This window comes from Chiroxiphia lanceolata, chromosome 3 (genome assembly GCF_009829145.1).
Source record: "Chiroxiphia lanceolata isolate bChiLan1 chromosome 3, bChiLan1.pri, whole genome shotgun sequence".
Lineage (NCBI taxonomy): Eukaryota > Metazoa > Chordata > Aves > Passeriformes > Pipridae > Chiroxiphia > Chiroxiphia lanceolata.
In genome coordinates this window covers 56985637-57007678 of record NC_045639.1, presented here as the reverse complement: position 1 = coordinate 57007678, position 22042 = coordinate 56985637, and the positions used below count along the sequence as shown (strand labels likewise).

General features: G+C 40.4%; 1 protein-coding gene across 10 annotated transcripts in view; it reads right to left on the bottom strand.

The window, feature by feature from the left end:
* REPS1 (RALBP1 associated Eps domain containing 1) overlaps positions 1-14649 on the bottom strand; it is a 62213-nt gene extending 47564 nt beyond the window's left edge. For 5 of the 10 annotated variants that reach the window (XM_032681880.1, XM_032681881.1, XM_032681883.1 and 2 more), the window contains exon 1: positions 14409-14648. In XM_032681880.1, coding sequence (XP_032537771.1) covers positions 14409-14561 — 153 coding nt within the window. In that variant the 5' untranslated portion in view covers positions 14562-14648. Of the gene's footprint in view, positions 1-14408 lie in introns of all 10 variants that reach the window. The other 5 variants (XM_032681890.1, XM_032681887.1, XM_032681884.1 and 2 more) reach the window with 3 other exon arrangements.
* Positions 14650-22042: the final 7393 nt, after the last annotated feature.

Here is a 22042-nt window from a genome sequence, read left to right as displayed (position 1 = left end):
AGTGCCACCAGGAAAGAAGTGACAGTGTAAATCGACAGATGACAAATCAAATAAAACTTCTGAGGCATCAACATCTAAAATAAATTGCCTGTACTCAACCTAATGCCAAAAATAATTACACTAAGTTTAAGTAACCAGCAGAGCTAAAGCAGTGGAGATTCGAGAGACAGCTGGCAATCGAAACCAGTGCAACAGCAAAAGCAACCCATTTTTTTAAAGCACTGTATGCTGGAAGAATGAGGGAACATCCACATACTTGACTACAACCAAAACAGAAAGCCTGTGGATTCGGTGGCCTAGCATCAACAAACGAATTAACCAGACTCTAATGTGTTATGAAAAGAAGCAATGATGCAAGCATTTTGAGCCTATGGAATCATTAGGCAGTAATGGTTTTGTTCAATTTCAAAGCCACTACTGAGCTACAAATTACCTTGTTTGCAGCTAGTGAGTACCAACAGATTGAAAAAAAACTTCAGCTAAAACCCAAATTAATAATTAAGCTACCACGACAGATAAGTCTTAAAAAGGGAAAGCAAGCATCAATTAAAAGTAAATAGATATAAATATAGAAAATACACCAGATATAAGCATCAAGAAAAGGAAAAAGTTAAGGATTAGAAAACAAAAACCCACTACGAAACAAACTAACAAACCAAAAAAAAAAACCCCCAGCAACAAAAAAAATCAACAAAGAAAGAATGTTCTGCTGCTGTTGAACAAGTAGGTGTCAAATCCAACCATAGCTATATTTCAAATACAGGATATATCCCAATCAGAAACATGACTGAAGGTTGAGTAAAATCATTACATGCAAACATCTTGTGGAGATTCCTCTGCTGACTGTATGCTTGAACATACTCAAAACAGCATACCTATAATCTTCTTGAAGGAGGATTTAAACATTCAACAGGTAATAAGTTATTCTGAAGGGGAGAATAATACTAAAAAATAATCAAGGGATTGCTTCTCTGAGATTTAGGTTTAGGGCTTTCATCTTCTTAGGAAGAGAGAGGATAAGCAACTCTCCTTAACTCTTCAAGGACTGCAGAGCCATTTTCAAGACAAAATGCTTCACAACTGTTTTAATCTCCTTAGATATGAAGATCTTGAGGTCACACAACTTCAATTAACAAGGCCAACAACTCTGTGAAGCTCCAGAACTGCTGGAAGATGTTGATACAAAAAAAAACAAAACCAACCAAAAAACAAAAACAACCAACCACAAAACACCAAACTCACAAAACCAAAAACACACCAAAAAAACCCCCCTTAGTGCCGTAGCTGGAAATTATGAAATTGCACACTCAGTCATCATACTGCAAAGAAGTAACAGCAGCATCAGCAATATGATGACTTGGTGCAAATCAGACATGTTCATGGCTGGGCTTCGCAAATGAAGATTTGGGGAGGGCTCTACCCACGTTTGTTACAAGCACGTTCGTGGCTAAAAAGGTCAATACGAGACAGGCACGTCAGGTTGCAAAAGGCACAGCAGAAAGACTCCTTAGGTGGTATACTCTGCAAGACAATTCTTTCTGCGTTGTCTTTTCTCCTCAAGAGTGATCCTGCGTGTTCTCAAAAGCATCAGCAGTGTTATAGATGGTGTGTCTCCAGACCTCCCAATTGGAGGCCAAAGTAAGTCAGACATGTATAAGAAGCAGTATATAATGTCAAAGGCACCGTTTCAAATATGTACCTTCTAAAACTCTAGCAGGTTTCCAACAAGAGGCCCTTGAACTTGGAAAGGTTTGTGAACCGAAAAAACTTGAGACTTGAGAACCTTTACAAATTCCAGGTGAAGTGGAACAAATCACATCTCTATCAAATGTGGAGAAATGCACTTTCCAGAACTCAGAAAGCCTCCCTGGGAGAGTCTTCCAGAATATCACAGTCTCCCTGCCCTCAGGTTCTTCTACAAGGCAAATCAAGCCCATTATCTGTAAACATTATTCACACAAAAGTACAACAGTACTTAAACAGGGATGACTTCAATGGCAAAACAATAAATTTAGCAATGTGTATGCCACCTACACAGTAAAGATAAAAATATTTCATCTGCTTGGAGAGAGTTACTGAAGTACCTACTGTTCCATACCAGAGGGTGGTAAGAGGCAAGACGTGGAGACAACTTCTGTGGGCAGGAAACTACAACACACATGGTCTGTGCTGATGAGAGGGGGGAGTGAAACTCAGAAGAGGACCTTTTGTATCATCTCATCCGAACAGGACATTAACGATGTTCACGTTTGTATTGTTGGTGTAAGACTTCTTTTTTTAATGTTAATAAACATGAAGAATTCCTACATAGAATCACAGCATAGTTGAGCTTGGAAAGGCCCTCTGGAGATCATTTGTTCCACTCTCCCTGCTCAAAGGAGGTTCAGCTACAGCAGATTGCTTAGGACTGTACTGAGTTAGGATTTTAAGTATATCCAGGTAGGGAGACTCTACAACCTCTCCAGGCAACCTCTTCTAGTGTTTGCTCACCTTTACAGTAAGAAAGCTTCTTTATGCTTAAATGAAACAATCACCATGAACAATATCATGTAAACCATGCGCCAGAAATACAAAACAGGTTTCCACATTCATTTCACAGTATTTGATACAAACTTGAATTAAACCAGATATATGAATATACCTGTGCTTCAATATCTAGAATACGATTTTGAGTTTTACTGTACACATTAACAACAACCTTTAAGTTAAAAAAATGTGATAATTAAAAAAAGCCAATTTTTTACTTCAGATAAAGATAAAAAATTACTTTTTACTTCAGATAAAGATAAAAAAATTAAATAGAATAACCTGCTTCAGTTTTGTTAGTTAATATAAATGTAACTGATCACGGATTGATATTAATTCACAGTTTAAAATTTAAAAAATTATCATATCAACATTATTTCTGTATGTCACATGCAGCAATTCATTGATGAGAATTCTAAAGCTCTTGGCAAACTTAACCATTAAACTGGTATGACAGAATGATTTCCAATTTAAAAGTTTAGTGGAATACAACCTCAAATTGGGTACTAGAATACACTGTCCTACACAGGCACCCTTCTGAAGTCATGTAATCCGCTCACCTTGGCTACAACAAAAATTAACAATATCTCTACAGTGGAATGTAATTCAGGGATGTATAACAAGTTGAAAAATGTTTCCTAATCATTGCTGTTGTAGCAGAGAAAAAAAAAAACCCTGACTATCACTACACACCAAAGTACTATGAAAAACTCCTTCACTCGTTTTTTTCCTAGATTAAATACATTTCTTTCCTCACAATTCCTTACCTCCTAATCTTGTTATTCTGCAACCACTGTTAGATCAATTCCTTTCACTTCATTTATATCAACCTGCCTCACTACTTGCAGACCACAGCCTGGTACAGTTTTTTAACCACAGTCTCTCACCCATTGTCAACTGGATAAAGCAATATTGATTGGTTTGTGAATATTAGTTAGCTTTTTTAACTTCTCTTCAAAAAAACCTCACTTGACAGCTTCTCAGATGCAACAGTTGTTGACAGCACTGCGCAGCAGGAACAAGACAGAGAACTGACAAAGATCCTTCTTTTGATGAGTTATTTTTAAACCAAGTCAAGTCTCTGACCCAGTTCTCTGCATCGCTCCACAAACCTTGGCACATGGTGGAGTACAAGAAAAAAAACCACAATTGTAGATAGAACAAAAACATGCCACTAAAAGAAACAGTCCAAGTATTGCTCTGAATTCTATATTTCAGCACATGACAAACATTTAAATAGTCTTACACCTATCCAAAGATCATTTGCAAAATGCATCTGCGAAGGATAACAAATAATGCTATATTTGGTATTCAGTAAGTGCGAAGCAGGGAATATTCATGCTGAACAGCAAGTATAAAATTACCTCTAATATATCATTTATCTTATTAGGTACTTTCAAAGTATAATAGTAAATAGAGTTAATTAGTTGATACTAAGAATTCCAAGGCACAGAGTATATTTAGGACACTGCTGTATTTTGTTGCATAACAAATAGTAACGTCTTCCTTTTAAGTCTTACTGATTGTTCCATGAAGACGGATCTCAGTCAATGCCACAAACCTGGCTTCAGAACACAGTCCTTGGAAGAAATAAACCAAATAGTATTGGAGGACTTCCAAGACGACACACGCTCTCTGACAATGAACTATTTAGAGTCTCTTACTGTCTGAGCTTCTCCTAATACTTCTCCGCCCTTGATTTTCACACTGCACATATCCACAGTGGAAGCAGACTGTTAAAATACCATCAGGGAGAACAAGCTACTCATCAGCTTGGACAATTAATTCTCTGTAGATACTTCGAACTAAACTCCCCGTTCCACAGGTCATTTCAGGTTCAAACACACTTCTGTTTCAATTAAAAGAAATTTCAAAATTAATCACATCAGAAATAAAAATTAATTTTAAAAAAAAATGATCCAGTACTTTAAGCCTCAAATTATTCTGCCCCTGTACTTTGGGATCTGTTTTACAAGCATGTCCACTCCCAGACTAAGGGCTGGCAGATTTGGAGTCATGCTTACACTCTGATAATAGTGTAATAGAAAAGCAGCAAAATGCACTGGAAATTTAAAACTCTGATTCATGACAGAAGCACATAAATTCTTAACAAGTGAATATGCTGAACACCACACAAAAAACCTCACAGAACTTTCACTACTGTGGTCCTTTTTGAACCAGTTATATTTTAGGTCATTCCTGACCTCAACCTGTTGCAAAAGTGGTCTGTGACACCTCTTGCTGTTCCTGGTAGCATAAAAGTTCATGGTGGATTAGCCTCATTTATGAAAGAGGCTTTCATGCCTCAATGCAGTAGCTTTGATTTTTCCATTTGCAACCAAAGTTTGTGATCTTGCTAACAGCTCCTGCAAAAGCTGTCACAAGCTCTACGCATGAGTCTGACCTGCAGAGTCTCTCATGCAGAGAGCTCCATGGCTCTCCAGAGGTCAGCAGTTCCCTTCTTGATTTGGTAGTACATGGTGAACACCATCAATCAATCAATCAATTCACAAAGATAAGCAGATGCACCCCTACATGCAACTACAAAAGAGTTCAAGATACCGACTTAGAGGGATCGCTTTTCCAAATATCTAGTCATAGACTGTTCTACTCGACTGTAACTTAAATTATTGCCAAACAGCCTCAAAAAGAGGGCAGAATGAAGAATTGTATGCCTTTCTGGTATGTTCAATAGCACCAACAAAGGAAAATCCAGACAGCCAGATGAACACTCGCTTAGAAAACAACTACTATCCTCCCAAGTAACAAGCCACACCTAGAAGACCTCAAGGCAGCTGCTCTTTGCTTATATTAAGATTCTCTCTATTGCTGTTTTTCTGGCAGAGTAGGTGTTCATGAGAAAAGCACTTTACAAGCAGAAATGGTAATAAAGCAGCCAGAAGAACTGGAAATAAAAAAAAAAAAAGCTGAAGCAGTAAGACACATTCTGGGGACCTATAAGAACCATTTCTAATTTTTGATGCATAAAGAGAGGTTAAAATGAGATATTTCACATGCCTGTCTTCTCCCACCATGTAATTCTTCAATACTGCTTAATCTAAATAGCTCCTCCCTCCTCTGCTCTCAGCTGCACGGTTCCTCATTCCTGAGCACTACCTGTTGCTCATCTATCTGGTCACACAGTATGATTCCTTCACTTAGTCAGCCAACAAAAAGTTACTGTGTTAGTTATTTGCTCTTTTATTAAACTGAATCTGTCTACTGTACAACCAACAAACACCTCAGCAGAGCTTCAGAAGTTATTTCCTCACAACCTTTATTTATAACAGAAAAAGTACAAGTTTTTGTGAACAAACTGCAATTAATTTGTATAGTACACATCTCTGACTGGTCAACATCAGATGTCTAGTATTTGTTTTTCTGGTTGCAGTTTATGTTTCTGACAACAAACTCTGAAGGAGAAACAGCAAACAAGCCCCAGTTGGCACACATGGAATGATACTCTTCATTTGTAATCTTCTGAGGCATTTCATCTTATTTTTGCAATAATTAAAAAATCCAGCTGAATACTTATGAAAACTAACCAAGTCTGTCCTTTATGTATTGCTTGCTTGAGCTCCTGGTTGCAGTTTATTTAAGTAAACAACTTCTGAAGCTTTGCTGATCTTCAAAATGTAATTTCCTAAAACGTAAGCAAATGGACAGAACTATTTGCATATAAGTAGCAAGAAAGCATCTAGCTTTAGCAGGCACTGGAGAGATATTTTACAGATATTCCAACTGCGGATGCTCCTGCCATGCAGCATTAGGTTGAATATTTTTCCTATTTTTCCTAATGCTAAATACTGAAGAGAGCAGCATTTATATCGACATTTTGATTCTTTTCAGACCTTCTTTATAATTGAAGCATTCCAGTGATTGATATTCCCTGCTAATAATTATTTTTCTTTCTTTTTCAGTTTTAACATTTTCTCCATACATTACCTTTCAATACTGTACCAGAAAAAAATGTAACACAGAAAAACCTCAAAGAATGAAAACAAGCTTCTGGCTTTTTGCTAATGTAAGATGAAGATTAACACATTCTCTCATCCCAGAATTAGTGGTTGTGCTGCGGCCTGGTCAAATAGGACTGTTCCAGTCATTCCTGAGCACATCCATCTAAGTTTTCCTGAAGCTACTGTGCCCATTACTTTAAGCTGCTTTCCACCTCAATCTTTTTTTCCTCTGAGTATCAATATGAGCAGTGTTAATTAGTTACTTAGCTTTGCACTGCTCTCCTTCTCCCACTAGGGCCTACAAGCCTTAACAATGCATGTATCAAAGTTTAAACAAACTCTGTTAAAGTTCTAAAAACAGTGTGCTGCATGTTTATGGAGCTACACTTGAGACTCAGCTGTTAACAGTAAGTCTTAAATGATTTAAGATGCTTCAATTCAGAAAAAAGCAAATCACACACACACTACTGTAGTGAGAACAGACTTTTCTACAAAATTCCCAACTACTAGACTGCAGCAAGAGTACAGTTAGCACCAAATGCTAAATTTTACACAGCTTAGTCTTGGTCATCCTTTTCTGGGATTACTGAAGTTGAAATATCTTTCAATATCTTCAAAACTGAGCCTACTCAATGCTCTACTACCATACTTAAGAAGCATTTTAGATGTCAGAAGTCAACCATTCCAGAAATTCAGGTCAGACTGTCATCTTCTCCAAGTCCTTTAACCTATCAAAACACAGTCCCTATACACAGACAGACATGCCTAAGCTATAGTGTACTTTTTGTATAACAAGTGTAGGGATAGTTTTACTCTTCAGACACTAGTCCCAGGTGGATAAACAAGCAAGTCATGAACATGATTGCCAACTCAGTACGTTAGTTTAGAAAGAATGACAGTGCTGCCTTAAGAATATGCTTATGGTCTACAGAAATACTAAAGGATAGAAAGTGAGGAATATATTCTTACCTTAATCATTATTGGAACTCCACTGAGAAAAATCTGATAGTCAACATATTTCTCCCACATTCACTTCTGACCTCAAAGTCATTTAAGCAAAGAGCAGAACTCCAGTTTAAAGTCTAGGAATTCCACAAGAAAGACTAACCTAAACAGTAAATATTTATGACCTGATAGGTGTGAAACTTGTCTGCAAGGACTAATATTTTTGAAAGCTAGCAAATACAATTGAAAAGTCATAAAGACTGCCAGCAAAGTCCTATAATTTCACAGTATCTGCAGAACATTTATTGAAGATTAGACTAAGATGAAGGCATGTCTGCCATTTTTCACAGTCAGTAAAGTCCTTAAAACTTCTAATACAAAAGAATCATCTTTATGGGAAAAAGACCAGGTTTACAATCAATAATTTTGCAGAGCTAACTTGATTCTAAGACAGCTGCATTTGCCAAAGGCCCTGATATTTGATTTTAGAATTCTATCTAGTCATGTTAGAAAGGATAATAATCATTCCTGCTGTCATCTGACAGCACATTTAAAAAGAAAAAAATAAACTGTTTTCAAACAAAGCTGAGCCGATACTTGACATTATCTGAGTGCTGTGCTGGCATACGGAATTATGAAGGAATTACTCACTGTGTAAATCACTGTATACAGTATGAATGCCAGTCAATTTCAAAGGCTCAAAAACAATTACACCAAGAAATCCACTGAAAACAAATATAAGTCTAACAGACTTAATCTATACTCCTAAAGTTTTGCCATTAACTTTCTGCCTTTTATTTACAAAACAATAACTGTTCTCTGACTAAATGCTGCTGAGATATGAGACTACTCAAACTAATTAAATGTAAAAAGAAATTAATTTGCAGTCCACTATAGTCTCTGTGAAAGCAACATCACTAAAGTAAACATTTCTTTACCAGAATTCTGCAGAAACTCAAAGCACAATTCACAGCATACACAGCAGACTAGGAGCCATTTCTGCCACCAAAAGCTTATATCTCACCAATAAACAGAAACAAAGCTAATCTACTACTCTGTTAAAAACAAAATACTTTATTATGGTGACATTTGAAGAGGAAAAAATAGGTAATTCATAAATCGAATATTCTTAACTGCAGATCAAGGCACTGTTTCTATTTAAGATAGATTTTTAACAACTCTTATTTCCTAAATGAGGACTGGGATACAGCATAATGCATGTACAAACATCCTTTATAAATATATATTATATATAAATTACGGAAAATTATAATCACAAAAGGTTACAGACTCATCAACTTTATGGTGCACAGGCTAACAAAATATATGACAGACTAGTAAGAAAATGGCTATAACTTAGAGGTTTCTACACTGGAAGAACACCTTCATACGACCTGTTGCGAATATTGCCTCAGAAGAAATTTGAGTTTTAAAATAATAATAAAAACCCCAAAATGCATGGTTTGGATTCAATTAAGTGATTTTTTTTTTTCTTTTTAAATTTAGGCTTGTTGAAGACTAGTTAAAGGTCAGTATGAGGAGAGGAAAGCTTTTCACACAGCACGCGTTTTTTTAAAGACCTGAAAGTACTCCTACTTTTAAATATACTCCAAATCCGTATCACTGAAAGGAAGGCATGGAATTTGCTATGCATAAAGAATGCTAACTTCTTACCTCATCAGTTCTGAAACAATAATAAATTCCGCAAATTAACCAGAACGAGTTTTTCTTCTGCATGTCTCTACCACATAGGTAATCCTAAGCATGCCCTCGTCCAGCTTCCATTTAAAGTTGGCATTTGGTAGACTCTACTGTAGTCTTTCTGTAGGAAAATTCACTGAAACAATAAAATCATTGTGAACAAGCTTTTATTTCCCTAGATCCCTTTCTCTCTACATCCATTTTCCAACAAAGAAGCCAATTTTTTAAATCAAGAACCTGCAAATTCATTTTGCCATGTCCTGCCTGTGGACTATAATTCCATTTATTATTGTGCTGCCTGTCAGCAGATGAGCTCTGGCATCTGAGAAAACTACCACTGCATGTTCTGTTCCCTATGCTTGCCAAAAACTACCACCCCAACAACAACACAAGGCAGCATATGCCCGCATCTAAGCTATTTTCCTGCACAGTGCAAAAACTAAACTTATGGCTCTATGCTCAGAGTCTGGACTTCTCTCCACAGCAGCTCTGTCATGGGTATGTATTTTCTTACAATTTTTGATGAGGCAGGAAACTCTGACAGAGAGCTGAGGTAGACAACCAGAGATGGTAATTTTTTTCCATCAATGATACAAGAACAATCAAAACTAATCTGCCTGTAAAGACTCCATAAAAACAAACAAACAGCTTGAAATTGGCTGATGAGCCAATAATAGGCTTTACACTAGGTTTTTACTGAACTAATGCAAGCATACTGTAATTGAAGAAACTGGTCATGATTGTACAAGTCATCTGTCATCTCAAAGACTTTCTAACAGTAAATTAGAAGTCAGGTAACGCTGTACAATCTCAGCACTGAAGATGACAATTCATTAATTTTAGAGAAAATACATGCTAATTCTCACATATTTGTTGTTTTCTAGTAATATTGTATTTTAAAGCAAGATGACTTAACTCGTTCATTTCAGATGAGTATTGTGCCCAACTGATATGCGAAGTTTCTATGATTCATAATCAAGGGTACAAGTTCATAAAACATTTTGTGATTAACTCACCTAAACAAGAATTCTACAAATCTAACAAATGGAACAGCTATCATATTCATGCCATGCATAAGGAATGAACTTCACAACTCCTTTTTTGGATAACTGTAGCTTTTACAAGCAATTTCACCACTGGTCCAGAGACACCAAGAACTGATTTTATTAGCACACCTACATAAGCATTTTAGGTCAGATGTGGAATGTGCCTTTCAAGCCAATTTCCTGATCACACTCGATCCTCTGTGCAGCCACTCCAGAATGGGCAACTACATTCCTTTTGTATGAAGCTAACCTAGAAGATATACCCTAGGATGGTCCATAATGAATCCCAGCTAACATTCAGTGTACAGGACCAGGAACTTTATCAAAGTTTTATCCGTGTACAGGAACTTTACCAAAAGAAAGCTTCTGAAATACATAAACAGAGCTGATGACAGCTCCTCAGCATAACTTATGTTGTGTCATACTACATGCTAATACGAACACCAGTGCACATGCAACTGAGCCATGAGCTGAGGCAAGTGAAAAATAACCTTGACAAAACCTTCTAACTTTTGGCTGAATATACTCCCAAACCAGCTTACTGTCTGTTGAAAGGAAGTCAGAGCCAGCATGAGGCTGCTCCAGCTTCCAGTAGTTTAAGCTACCATGAAACCCATGCTAGGTCACAACTGAAATACCCAATTGCTCTAGAAAAAGGAAAGTTCTCCACTTCCCCCACTGTCAGCAGTTTTCCTGTCTCCTTTCTTGTGCCAGCACTGTCATTCATTCAACCCCACTGTTACCTGATACAGAGTTATTATCAACAAAAAGTTGTGATTAATTTTCTGCCCGCATAGCCCCTGACACCAGCATACAACAGCACTGGACAGGCACTAACGCCTTTGCAAGGAGAAGCAGGAACACATGGCTGGGGGAAGACTGAACCACCTCCTTCAGTGGAAACTCAGCAACACATTGGGTCAGCTGCAGTGTGAAACCACACCCTGAGAGCAATCTGAAGACTCATATAACTATGGAGAAGTAGTTGGACTTGTTCACTATTTTATGCAAGTCTTCTACCTTAATGCTCATTTCAGGGATGTGCATAAACAGGAAGAAATACGGGTTAAGAGAGGCTGGTGTTCTCACGCTGGTGTGGTATTTTTGTTCTGGGAATAAGGCTGTCCTTTTGTGCATGTGTATTAAATAGACATATAGCTTTTGTTTTCCAGGATGCTGCAGCTTTGCGTACAACAACCATAATTGTTACAGTCTTCTACATGTTCATTTATTCCTATTTAATAGGCAGCTGACAGTGTCCCTTGGAGGCAGAAATGAAAATGATTAGGAACAATGAGCCACACATAATAACTTTTCCTGCTGCAAGACAGATCTCTCACATAGACATAACTCTTCGCAACAAAGGTTGCACGTATCTCCAGACTTTAGACAACAGATTTTCAAGCAAAACAAGTTACGAGTCTAAAAATGCAACCATCACACATTTTCATTTCCAAAAGAATCAGTTCTGAACTGTACAGTACAAACCTGTAGAGCTGAAGAGGAAAAACTCTGAGGTAGTTTTTCATGACTACTTGGTCCCCTTGAGTTTGAAGAGCAATGATTTTATACTTTGTTTTGCACACCTACAAAGGTACTTAGCATTCATGTGACTAGTACTGCACTTGCATTCCAGGATTATATAAGTATTGGGTAACTGAATCAAGTTCCTTTCCCCACAAGCATCAGGTGCTTCAAATGAACAGGTAAGAACACAGCCACCATGTGGTCAAAAGAAAATTCCATCTCCTTCACAGGGTTTCTTTATTTCTTAAGCTATATTAGCTTGAGGTTTAAGTTACAAAGTCTCAGCTTTGAAAACATCAAATGCGACTTCCCTTCAAAGAACCCCAATCCAACATATTTATGCCTGTGTTAACCTGAGGTAGAGCCATGCTTTAAAAGGAACATAAAATGACAAGACAACTAAATTCTTTTTAAAATACATGGTAGTTCACAGGTGACCAACAGTGACTGCACAAGATATTTGTAACAGGTCAAACTGCTAAGGGCATTTTGACTTTCTTTTTATTATTTACAGTCTCATTCCTCAGGCAATCTAATATCTTGTTTGCCATTATAACTGCAAAGTTTTCCTTGAGATTACTACAGTGATAAGCCAGGTCTGCTTCTTGAGTTAATTTATTTAGGACCCACAGAATGACGCCCGAGTAGTCTCTCTTCTCCAGATGCAATCTACTTCGCAGAAAAATATCTGACCTCCTCTGCAAAAGATAAGGATATAATCTGTATCCACTTACATTCAAAATTCCAAGTCTTTCCAAGTTCTTGCACTAAATTCCTGCATAAAACAATCTCTAGCACCAGCTGACTTTATTTATACACTGATCCAGACAAGTTTTATGTAAAAGAAATTTTAAATACAGCAAACATTTAAACATTCACTTTCCTAGGATGATTTTTCTAAAACTGGTTGGCCACACTCAAAAGCAACAGTGGGTGGCCCTTGAGAAACCTCACTCATAATACTGAGCATGCAGACTCTCTTAAGTCCAGTCTAACAAGTCATAAAATAAGAGATTACTAGTTTTACCAGTAAGAACCACTTCTTATTCAGCCCTCTTCCACTTCATTGTGTCTCAAACTCGTTTCAGCAAACCAAGTTGCCCTTGGGAGGCCCAAAACACATCAACAGTAACCCTAATCTCTAAGTGTTCTCCTGGTACTAAATTACAGAATGTTGAAGTTTCTGCACTCTGCTTCCAGCAACAGTAAGTTTAATACTTTTGTTAAAAAGGCTGCTTATCTCACCAGGCTGAGAATGAAACCACATAAAAGGTGGCACGGCTTTCTAAATACAGCTTTACCCACAGCAGCTCAAAAGACTGTACATGAACTTTAAAGTACTGAACAGTGACAGAGGGAACTGCAGAAGCAGCAAATTATTACACGTAGCTGTTCATAAGAATGGTTCACTGGGAATATGTTCCTCAAATAATTACACATGTCAAAGCAGACTTTCCCTTTCCCGTTCCAATAGCTTTGCAATACTGCTACACCTTTTGGATGTAACCTGGCCAAGGAAGTAAGTGCTAAAACCGCGCACACACAGACTACAAGTATGGGCCCGTGTCAGTTTTAACACTGAATTTTTCGTTTTTAGAAATGCTTTGATGACTACAGGTAAGTTAATTCCTGCCAGCAAGTGATGTCCACAAAACACTGCATGGCTTAGGTGAAGTGGATCAGCATCAGCAGCTCCCAGTGACACAACCCCAAATTTCCTTCTGTGTTGCTCTTCACCAGCAGATTGTGGGATGAATCTCACCCATTTCCCTAAAATGCTTCAGGAGTCCCATTTTTCGAATGGCCTCTGCCGGCATGGAACAAACAAGACAGAGTTTCCTGCCAGCTGTCGGACACTGCCAGCAGCCACCAGCCCCTTCCCAGCCCCCGCAGGTACAAGGAGAAGGGGAGCCGCCACAGGCTGCTCAGTGCAGCACTTGCTGCGCCCCCCGCCCCTCCCTCACCACCGGAGGGACTCAGGTGGCCGGCTCTAGGCCAGACAATAGCTTCTTACTCTGTGCAGGGAGCTCTACTGTGTCCAGATCTGGGCTCCTCAGTACAAGAAAGACAAGGAGCTGCTGGAGAGGGTCCAGTGGAGTGCCACAAAGACGATAGGGGTCTGGAGCATCTCTCATATGAGGAGAGACTGAGGGAGCTGGGCCCGTTCAGTCTAGAGAAGAGAAAGCTGACAGGGGATCTAATCAATGCACATAAATATCTCAGAGGCAGGTGCCACGAGGACGGTGCCAGACTCTTCAAAGGTGCCCAGTGACAGGACAGGGAAGAGTGGCCAGAAACTAAAACACAAGAAGTTCCACCTGAATATGAGGAAGAACTTCCTTACGTTGAGGGTGGCAGAGCACTGGAAGAGGCTGCCCAGGGTGGTCATGGAATCTCCTCTTTGGAGAATTTCAAAACCCACCTGGACGCGTTCCTGTGTCACCTGCTCTAGGTGACCTGCCTTGCCAGCGGGGTTTGACTGGATGATCCCCAGAGGTCCCTTCCAACTCCAACGATTCCTGAGTTCCCCGCCGAGTCCCGCCCCGGCCCGCCTCCGCCGGCGAGACGACCCCGGCCCGAGGGCTGCGGGGCGGGCAGGGGGCGCGGGGCGGGCAGGGGGCGCGGGCCGGGCCGGGGCCGCCTCTGCACGGCGGGGCGGTGCCCGGGCCCGCCGCCCCCTGGGGCCCCGAGGCGGCGGCCGTACCTGCATGACCACGTCGTTGGGCAGCTGCGCGGCGCGGAAGAGCTCCAGGACGCGCCCGTTGGACGCCACTTTCTTGGTGCTCTCGGTGTCGCAGTAGGAGAAGAGCTCGCAGTAGTAACGCTGCTCCGCCTCGCTCAGCGTCAGCCCCTCCATCTTTTAGCGCCGCGGACCATCCGCACCCAGGGCGGCGGCGGAGCCGGCGGGGGGGCTGCGGGGCGGGGAGCAGGGGGGACACACGGGACACACGCGCCGCCGGCGGCCGCGCGCGGGCGGCTTGCTCGCACCTTCCCCCGCCACCCGCCCACGCGACCGCGCGCCTGCGCGCCCTCCCCCGCGCCTGCGCACAGGGAGGCGCGGGGAGCGCCCAGCGCCGCGGGCACCCCGCCCCCTCCGCGCCGGCGGCGGCGGCGGCGGAAGCGCCGGGCCCGGGGGCGGGGCGAGCGCGCAGAGGGGCCAACGGCGCCGCTACCGCCCCCGCCCCGCCCCGCGCCGCCGACGGCATCGGCGCTGCCCGCGGTGGGCGGGGGGGGGCGATGGTGGTGGCGGCCCCGCCCCGCGGCCTGGCCGTGCGCGACAGCGCCCCCTGTGGTGCGGCGGAGGGCGGTGTGTCCGCGCTCGGCCCCCGCTGCGGGAGCCCCGAGTTCCCCGGTGCGGCGGCGTCTCGCACCCTGGCTCGGCCGGGACTGCACGGGCCCGCGAAGCACCTGCCCAGTACATCCGGGGATGCTCGGGTGCCCCGCCGTCGTGGCCCTCCCTGTCCGACGCGGCTCAGTGGGCCGTGTGAGAGGCTGAGGCGGTGCCAGGCGGCTTCACAGAATCACAGAATCAATAAGATTGGAAAAATCATCGAGTCCAACCTATGACCGAACACCACTGTGTCAAGTAGACCACAGCATTAAGTGCCATGTATAGGCTTTACTTAAACATCTTCAGAGACAGTGACTCCACCACCTCCCTGGGCAGCCCATTCCAATGTTTATTCACGCTTTCAGTGAAGAAATTCCTCCTGATGTACAACCTAAACCTCCCCTGGGACAGCTTGAGACTATGTCCTCTCATCCTGTCACTAGTTGCCTGGGAGAAGAGCCCAAGCTCCACCTGGCTACAATGTCCTTTCAGGTAGCTGTAAGGAGTGATAAGGTCACCCCTGACCTCCTCCAGGCTAAACAACCCCAAATCCCTCAGCCAAATCCCTTGTGCTCCAGACCCTTCACCAGCTTTGTTGCTCTTCTCTGGACTCACTTCAGCACCTCAATGGCCTTCTTGAATTGAGTGGCCCAGGACTCAAGGTTTCGAGTACATCACCAGTGTCGAGTATAGGGGAAGAATCACTTCCATGGGCTCAGGGCACATGGGATCATCGCCAGTGCAGGTTCTGCTGGTAGCTGGTGAAGAATTGCCTATTTTGACACATAGGCCCACCTATGTGGGTTGCCTTCCTCTGTATGCTTCCTCCTTCCACCATTGGTACCTTATGCAGCAACACACAAGAAGTGGCCTAGATAATAACTCTGTACATCAGCCTTGCGGGGAAGAATAGACAAGAACTCACTTATCTCCACAGCCAGAGCTCTTGCTCTGTGTGTCTCTCTTGGCTGTTTTCACAGTTTCTCTTTGTTTCTCTGTGTAGAATCCTAGAAGGTTTGGTTTGAAAGGGACCTTAGAGATCAACTAGTTCCACCCCTCCTGCCATGGGCAGGGACACCTTCCACTAGACCAGATTGCTCAAAGCCCCATCCAGCCTGGCCTTGAACACTTTTAGGGGTGGGGCATCCACAATTTTTATGGGCAATCTGTTCTAGTGCCTCACCACCCTTACAGTAAAATATTTCTTCTTTATATCTAATCTAAACCTGTCCTCTTTCAGCTTGAAGCCATTCCCGCTTGTACTGTCGCTACATGCCCTTGTAAATAGACTCCCTCCATCTTTCTTGTAGGCTCCATTCAGGTACTGGAAGGCCGTAGTCAGGTCACTCACGTAGATCTATGCTTTTGCTGTGGTACAGTAGCAAAGTTCCCTCTGAACTGTGGCTTCTGGAGAGAATCTAATGAACGCCATGGTCTCCTGCTTGACCCTTTTGAGTACCTGATCTGATTTAAATCCTGATGATTGGCAGTCCACTACTTCATACTTGGACACATCCTCTCATTTTTAATTTATGTTTCTTCCCTTTTTCCACTTCACTTTCCTTTACAACTCTTCCAGTTTTTCTCTTTCCATGTTGCTGTTGCTGACTGCTCTATGTCCCTTAAGCACCTCATCCTTTCTGCCTCATGAAGTAGTTACATTTGGAACTAAAGGCAGACATTCATCTTCCTTGCTTTTGAAATACACAGTATATGCTTTTGCTGCTAACCAAAGTTCTGAAAATCACCTGTATGTTAGCTTATAGTTAAAATAACAAAAGGATCTTCCCAGAAATGTACCATTATCAAGCTTTGCAACCCAAAGTTATACTAATGATGAAACCACACAGATTGATCATATATTCAGTTAAAATTTCTCAAAATAACCTACATTAAAGAAGTAATTTTTTTATATTATATCTAATTATTATGATTTTATAAACCTATATAGGCCAATTTAGCATTGTAGGTCACTTACTTGGAGTTGTTGTCACATCAGTATTTCTGCAAGTAAAATGATTGTAAACTTTCCTCCACAGCTAAATTGCATATTGCAATTCCATTAGTTATTCAGAAGAGGTTTTTTAATCACTTATCAGCAGGTGCTTGGGTTCCAAGTGCCTTTACTTCTTACAGTGATTCAGGGAATCTGCCAGGCTTTTCCCTGTATAGCATAGAGTATAGCATCACTCTGAAGCTGTTAAGGTAGATATTTTGGAAATCAGATTGTTGGGTCACATTTCCAACTCCTGTACCATAAACTTACCTGCTTGCTTTGTGCTAGTTCAAAGACTGAGCAGAAATAATAAAAATGACATGGCGTGTAGCAAATTAATTTCTAACTCCTAAGATCTGTGGACAAAGCATCTTTGCCTCAGAGAGTCCCAGTACAATGTTTCTGTGTTTGGCTGTGGGACCTCCCTTCCCCGCTTCAATCAGCCCCTTGAAAATCTCCAGGCTGGGGAGGAATCTGCTCTTCAGAACTTTACTAGTGCCCGTCAGGCCAGACTTAGCATCTACTGAGATAAAAATATGAAATCTTTTCAGTGGCTTCTCAATGACAATTCATTTTGTTTGGCTGGAGAACATGCTGTTTGCTATAAGATGAACTGAGGAAAATAGTATTCCTGCATGTTTATAAGTAACTTCTCTGTATTTGCACTTTCCAGTGCAACCGCCCTAAACAATGAAACCTTATTTTGAATTTTAGTTGTTTTTGTTTGGAAAGATTTGTATCACAGCATTTCCCAGAGCTCATATTAGATACAAAAAGAAGAAGGTTTATGGCAAAACACCCACCAAAATATAACATTAGTGATACACTTTTGATAGATTAATTTCAGCCTTCGGTACATGAAACACTTGATTCAACTGCCTTGGTTTATGTTTTAAACAGAACAAGAAGAGGAACTTTGTATTTTATGTATGATACCTTTTATTCTCTCTTTTTAATATAACTTCTTAGAATTCAGAATTCTGAATAGCTAAGAGTTAAGCTACTTTCCACATGGTGCCTAATTTTACTGTTTGACGACATGTATTGATATCAAAGCAGTCATCCTTTTAAGAGATTACAGTCAGAGAAAATCATCATCATCATAGGAAGGCCAAGTCTAATGACCCATGGGGAAGGGAGTACAATTTGATGTGTAACCAAAAATATGTATGTTCATTGCTACTAAAAAAAATAAAATAATTTTTATTCATTTAAGGGAAGTAGCAGTTAAAACTGGTTTCAATATCTTTTATAAGCTATGAACTTACAATTGGTTTCTGAAAACTAGTTGTTACATATACTGAGACTCATTTCTAAAAATAAACGTAGCTCATAAGCAGGTGCAGGGTCTAGTTTTCATCAGGTGATGTGGGTGTGCCATCTCTAGGGTCTACCTGTTTTTAATATCCTCGTTACAGTTAGTAGATCTCATGTACTATATTATTTGCACTAAAGTAAGTTATATGCTCAGATTATTACTTTTTTTATTAAAAAACCTGCAAAAACTTTCAACCTTGTAAAGTATGTATTCAGGTCCACTTTCTATCTTACATCTGGTTCTCCAAGTTTAGAAGAATGGCCCTGAGGTTATTTGTCATTGCCTTTCTAAATTCTTCCGCATACATAATGTTGTGGAGCAGGTTTTACAATCTCTATCAATATACTCCTTTACTTGCAGCTCATCAGAAGTTCTGGGAACTTGTTCTATCCTGATTCTTTAGTGTAAAGACAAGTAGATTAAGGCTAGAAATGAATGGGAGGTATTTAAAAAAATCTGCTGTCTCAGACTTGAAAACTGGTTTATTGTTACTGCCTGATTTTTTTTCAAAAAAGAAGATACCTTTGAAGGTAAGGTACTTTATTCCAGACAAAAGATTTTGAGAATGGAGCTAACACTTAAAAATGAAAGAAGTCTCTGTTCTGCTTTTCTAAAAGCATCCATATTTTCTTTGTACAGAAGCAACATTTTTATGCAAGTATAGCCACTTTACTGATGTTTATACCACTACTTTTGTAAATTTCTGCATGTATGTTCTGTGTTACAGTTTACAACCTCTTTCCAACCCTGCATTTTTCAATTTTGAAAAACATCAGTTTCATCATATGATCAGGTTTCACCTGCAGCTGTTTGTATCTTCTTCAAAATGGCATCCATTTTTCAAAGAACTTACCAGTTCTACCAGTCCTCCTGGGATTGTTTCTCCATCAAAACGACATCCTACATTTAGGATGAAATTTTCCATGGTGGATGAAAAAAATCCTTTCCACACAGAGCCATGGAGCAGACAGTAACAATGATGGGGGTGTTGTAATTTTCCTTCTGTGCAAGGAGAGCACCTTTGCAAGGAGTGTTCATCAAGTAAACGGTGGATCTAAAACAGTGTGGTTACTCATCAAAATACGGTCATTCTGGTCCCTCCTGCACCTCTGTGCAGGCACATCCTGAAAGGGAAAATAATAATTTCTTCGTCAGCAGCCTCCCTAGTGTGCTGTGTTACCACTGACATGTTTATGGGATCCTGGCTGAAGACATCTACTGTCTGTAAATTTCCTCAGTGCAGAATGAATAATATCTTTTCTATATCATTTGCTATTGCATCAGATTTCCCCAGTCTCTCCTTTAAACATGTAATTTGTATGTATCTATCATGGTCCTTGTAAAAGTTGCCCATAGTTAAAAGACTGACCCCTCTGCTTTTTCATCCAAATACATCAATTGATTGAAAGGAGTAAGCAGTCAAATGAAAGCCTCTAAAGGAAATATTTTTTGGTTAAAGCAGTCAAAGTAAAAGATGCTGGAAAGGGACAACCTTTACTCCTTTATGATTTTGGCAGACTTCTATATGAGATTTCATCTCTGCATCTCAAAAAGTGGGGGCCACCTACCCTCGCTCCAGCAGAGCTACATGTATTTGGTAGTTTCCAGAGGGGAATTCCTTTACAGGATGTATTGAAGGTAGAGTGACTTTTCATATTTACCTCAGCACCTCAAAAGCATGAGCAGCTGGTCAAATACCACTTCTCTTTAGATTTTAAAACTATCCTTGTTTCTTCCAAAAGGAAAGGATATCTTTTCTTTGCATGATAATATCAAATAAGTCTCTTATAAAAATTAAAATTCCTTTTAGAGCCTTACAACATTTAACTATAAATCCATCTGGTCTTGTTGTTATATTTATTTACAGATTATTCATGACAATATCTACGTCCTCTTCTATAAATACATTCTCTATCATTTTTTAGAGTCAGGAGTGGTAAGATAATTTAACTTTTGTTTGTACTTTTTGACACTAAAACACAATTATTCATAAAATTATTTTAATATTGATAACAACTTCCTTGAAGTGTTATAAGGCTATATTCAAATTACTTTTCCTAATTATTTGGGTTACCTTTGTAGTCCTTCAATATCTTTCTTTTGAAGCTCTAACATTTTCATTACTGAGGTCCCAGCTAGTCTGAAAACAGTCTTAACTTCCTTCACTACCTTTATTTACTCATCTCCCCTCTCCCTGGATTCTTAAGCAGTTCTCATTGTTCTCATACTTTTTACTCTTTCCTCTTGCTCCCTGAATGTGGAAGTGCACTGTAACTTGTTGATGGAATAGGATGTTATCCCTTCCTGATGGGATTATTCCTCATTATTTCTTCATGATTATTCCTCAGTATTCCGCTGAATAATGATCTCCATCTGGGAGGGTTGTTAAAGGCTACTTCAGAAAACTTCTGGCACATTACTGAATTTGTCAGACATTGGTTACAAGGTGGGAAGGAATGCTGAAAGCAAAATTTCATATCTCTCCCATATTGCACACATACTTAACCCTCCTTTCTTTTTCTGTTCCCTGCTTTTAGCTGTACATATATAAATATATCTATCCTTTTCCACTTCACTTATATTTTAGTTTACATCTTACTATTTTTACCTAAAGGTTTTTCAGTTATAATCAGTTCCACAAGGTTTTTAATTTTCCCCTTTAACCTTTCTTTCTACGTATTTTTTCCTCACGGCCAGCGATACAATCCTCCACAATATTGATAGTCATGGGTTTTGTATTCCAGTCTGCCTTTTCCTTGTGCTTTGGTACCTTCTTGATTCTGGATTCCCATGTTTGTTATTTCCCAGTGTGATTCTCCCTCATGGTCAAAATTTGACTCAGCCTGTTCTTTTAGCTGTTTGCCATCGATATCAGTTTCCCAAGGATTTTAGTCTCTTCCTTTTTCGCCCATGGTGATGTGAGCTGTTCTTGGTATGTTAAGATAAATAAAGTATAAAACTCTGTCTGTGTCTTATATTTGTTTAAGATAGCAATAATCTAGTTTAATTCTTTTTCTGAAAGTCCTCTAGATCAAAAACACCCCCATGTGCTTTCAAATATGCTTCATTTGTTAAAAACAACACTGTTGTAACATTTCTCTGATGTTTCAGTCAGGTATGGGAGGGAGATTAAGATGCTGTATGTTCCATCTGTGGTGGATTTAGGAAGGAATCTGATAATTTAAAGGTCGTCCTCTCTGTCTATATATAGCTTTGCTTCAGTATGTTTTTCAGACTCTTATATCTTCACACTTTCTAATATTTATGTTATTTTCTTTTCTGTCTCCTGTCTTATGTTTTTCTCTTTGTTTTTTCTTCTGAACATCTTGACTTATTTTGAAGATCTATTTCCAATTACATCTCTATCCACATTTGTTTTGAGAGATTGGCAACGGAAGCCAGGACCTGAGCATCATAACAAGACAGGCTGTGCTCATCTTTGCTGACAAAGGTCCCATCCTGCTGCCCCCAGCCAGGGCAGCGGGGAGGGCTGGGTGTTCTGGACCAGCAGCCCATGGCCAGGGACATGCAGGGCAGCAATGCAGTGGAGCTGCAGCTCTGGCCAGGCCCTGCAGCAGAATGTGAAATGAAGGCAGATCCCATGGGAGAGGTTGGTCTTGGCTGTGGCTGCCCCTCCAGCAGCCTGTTTGCAACTGACCCTGACCCCCGCAGCCAAATCCCCACTTTAGCTCA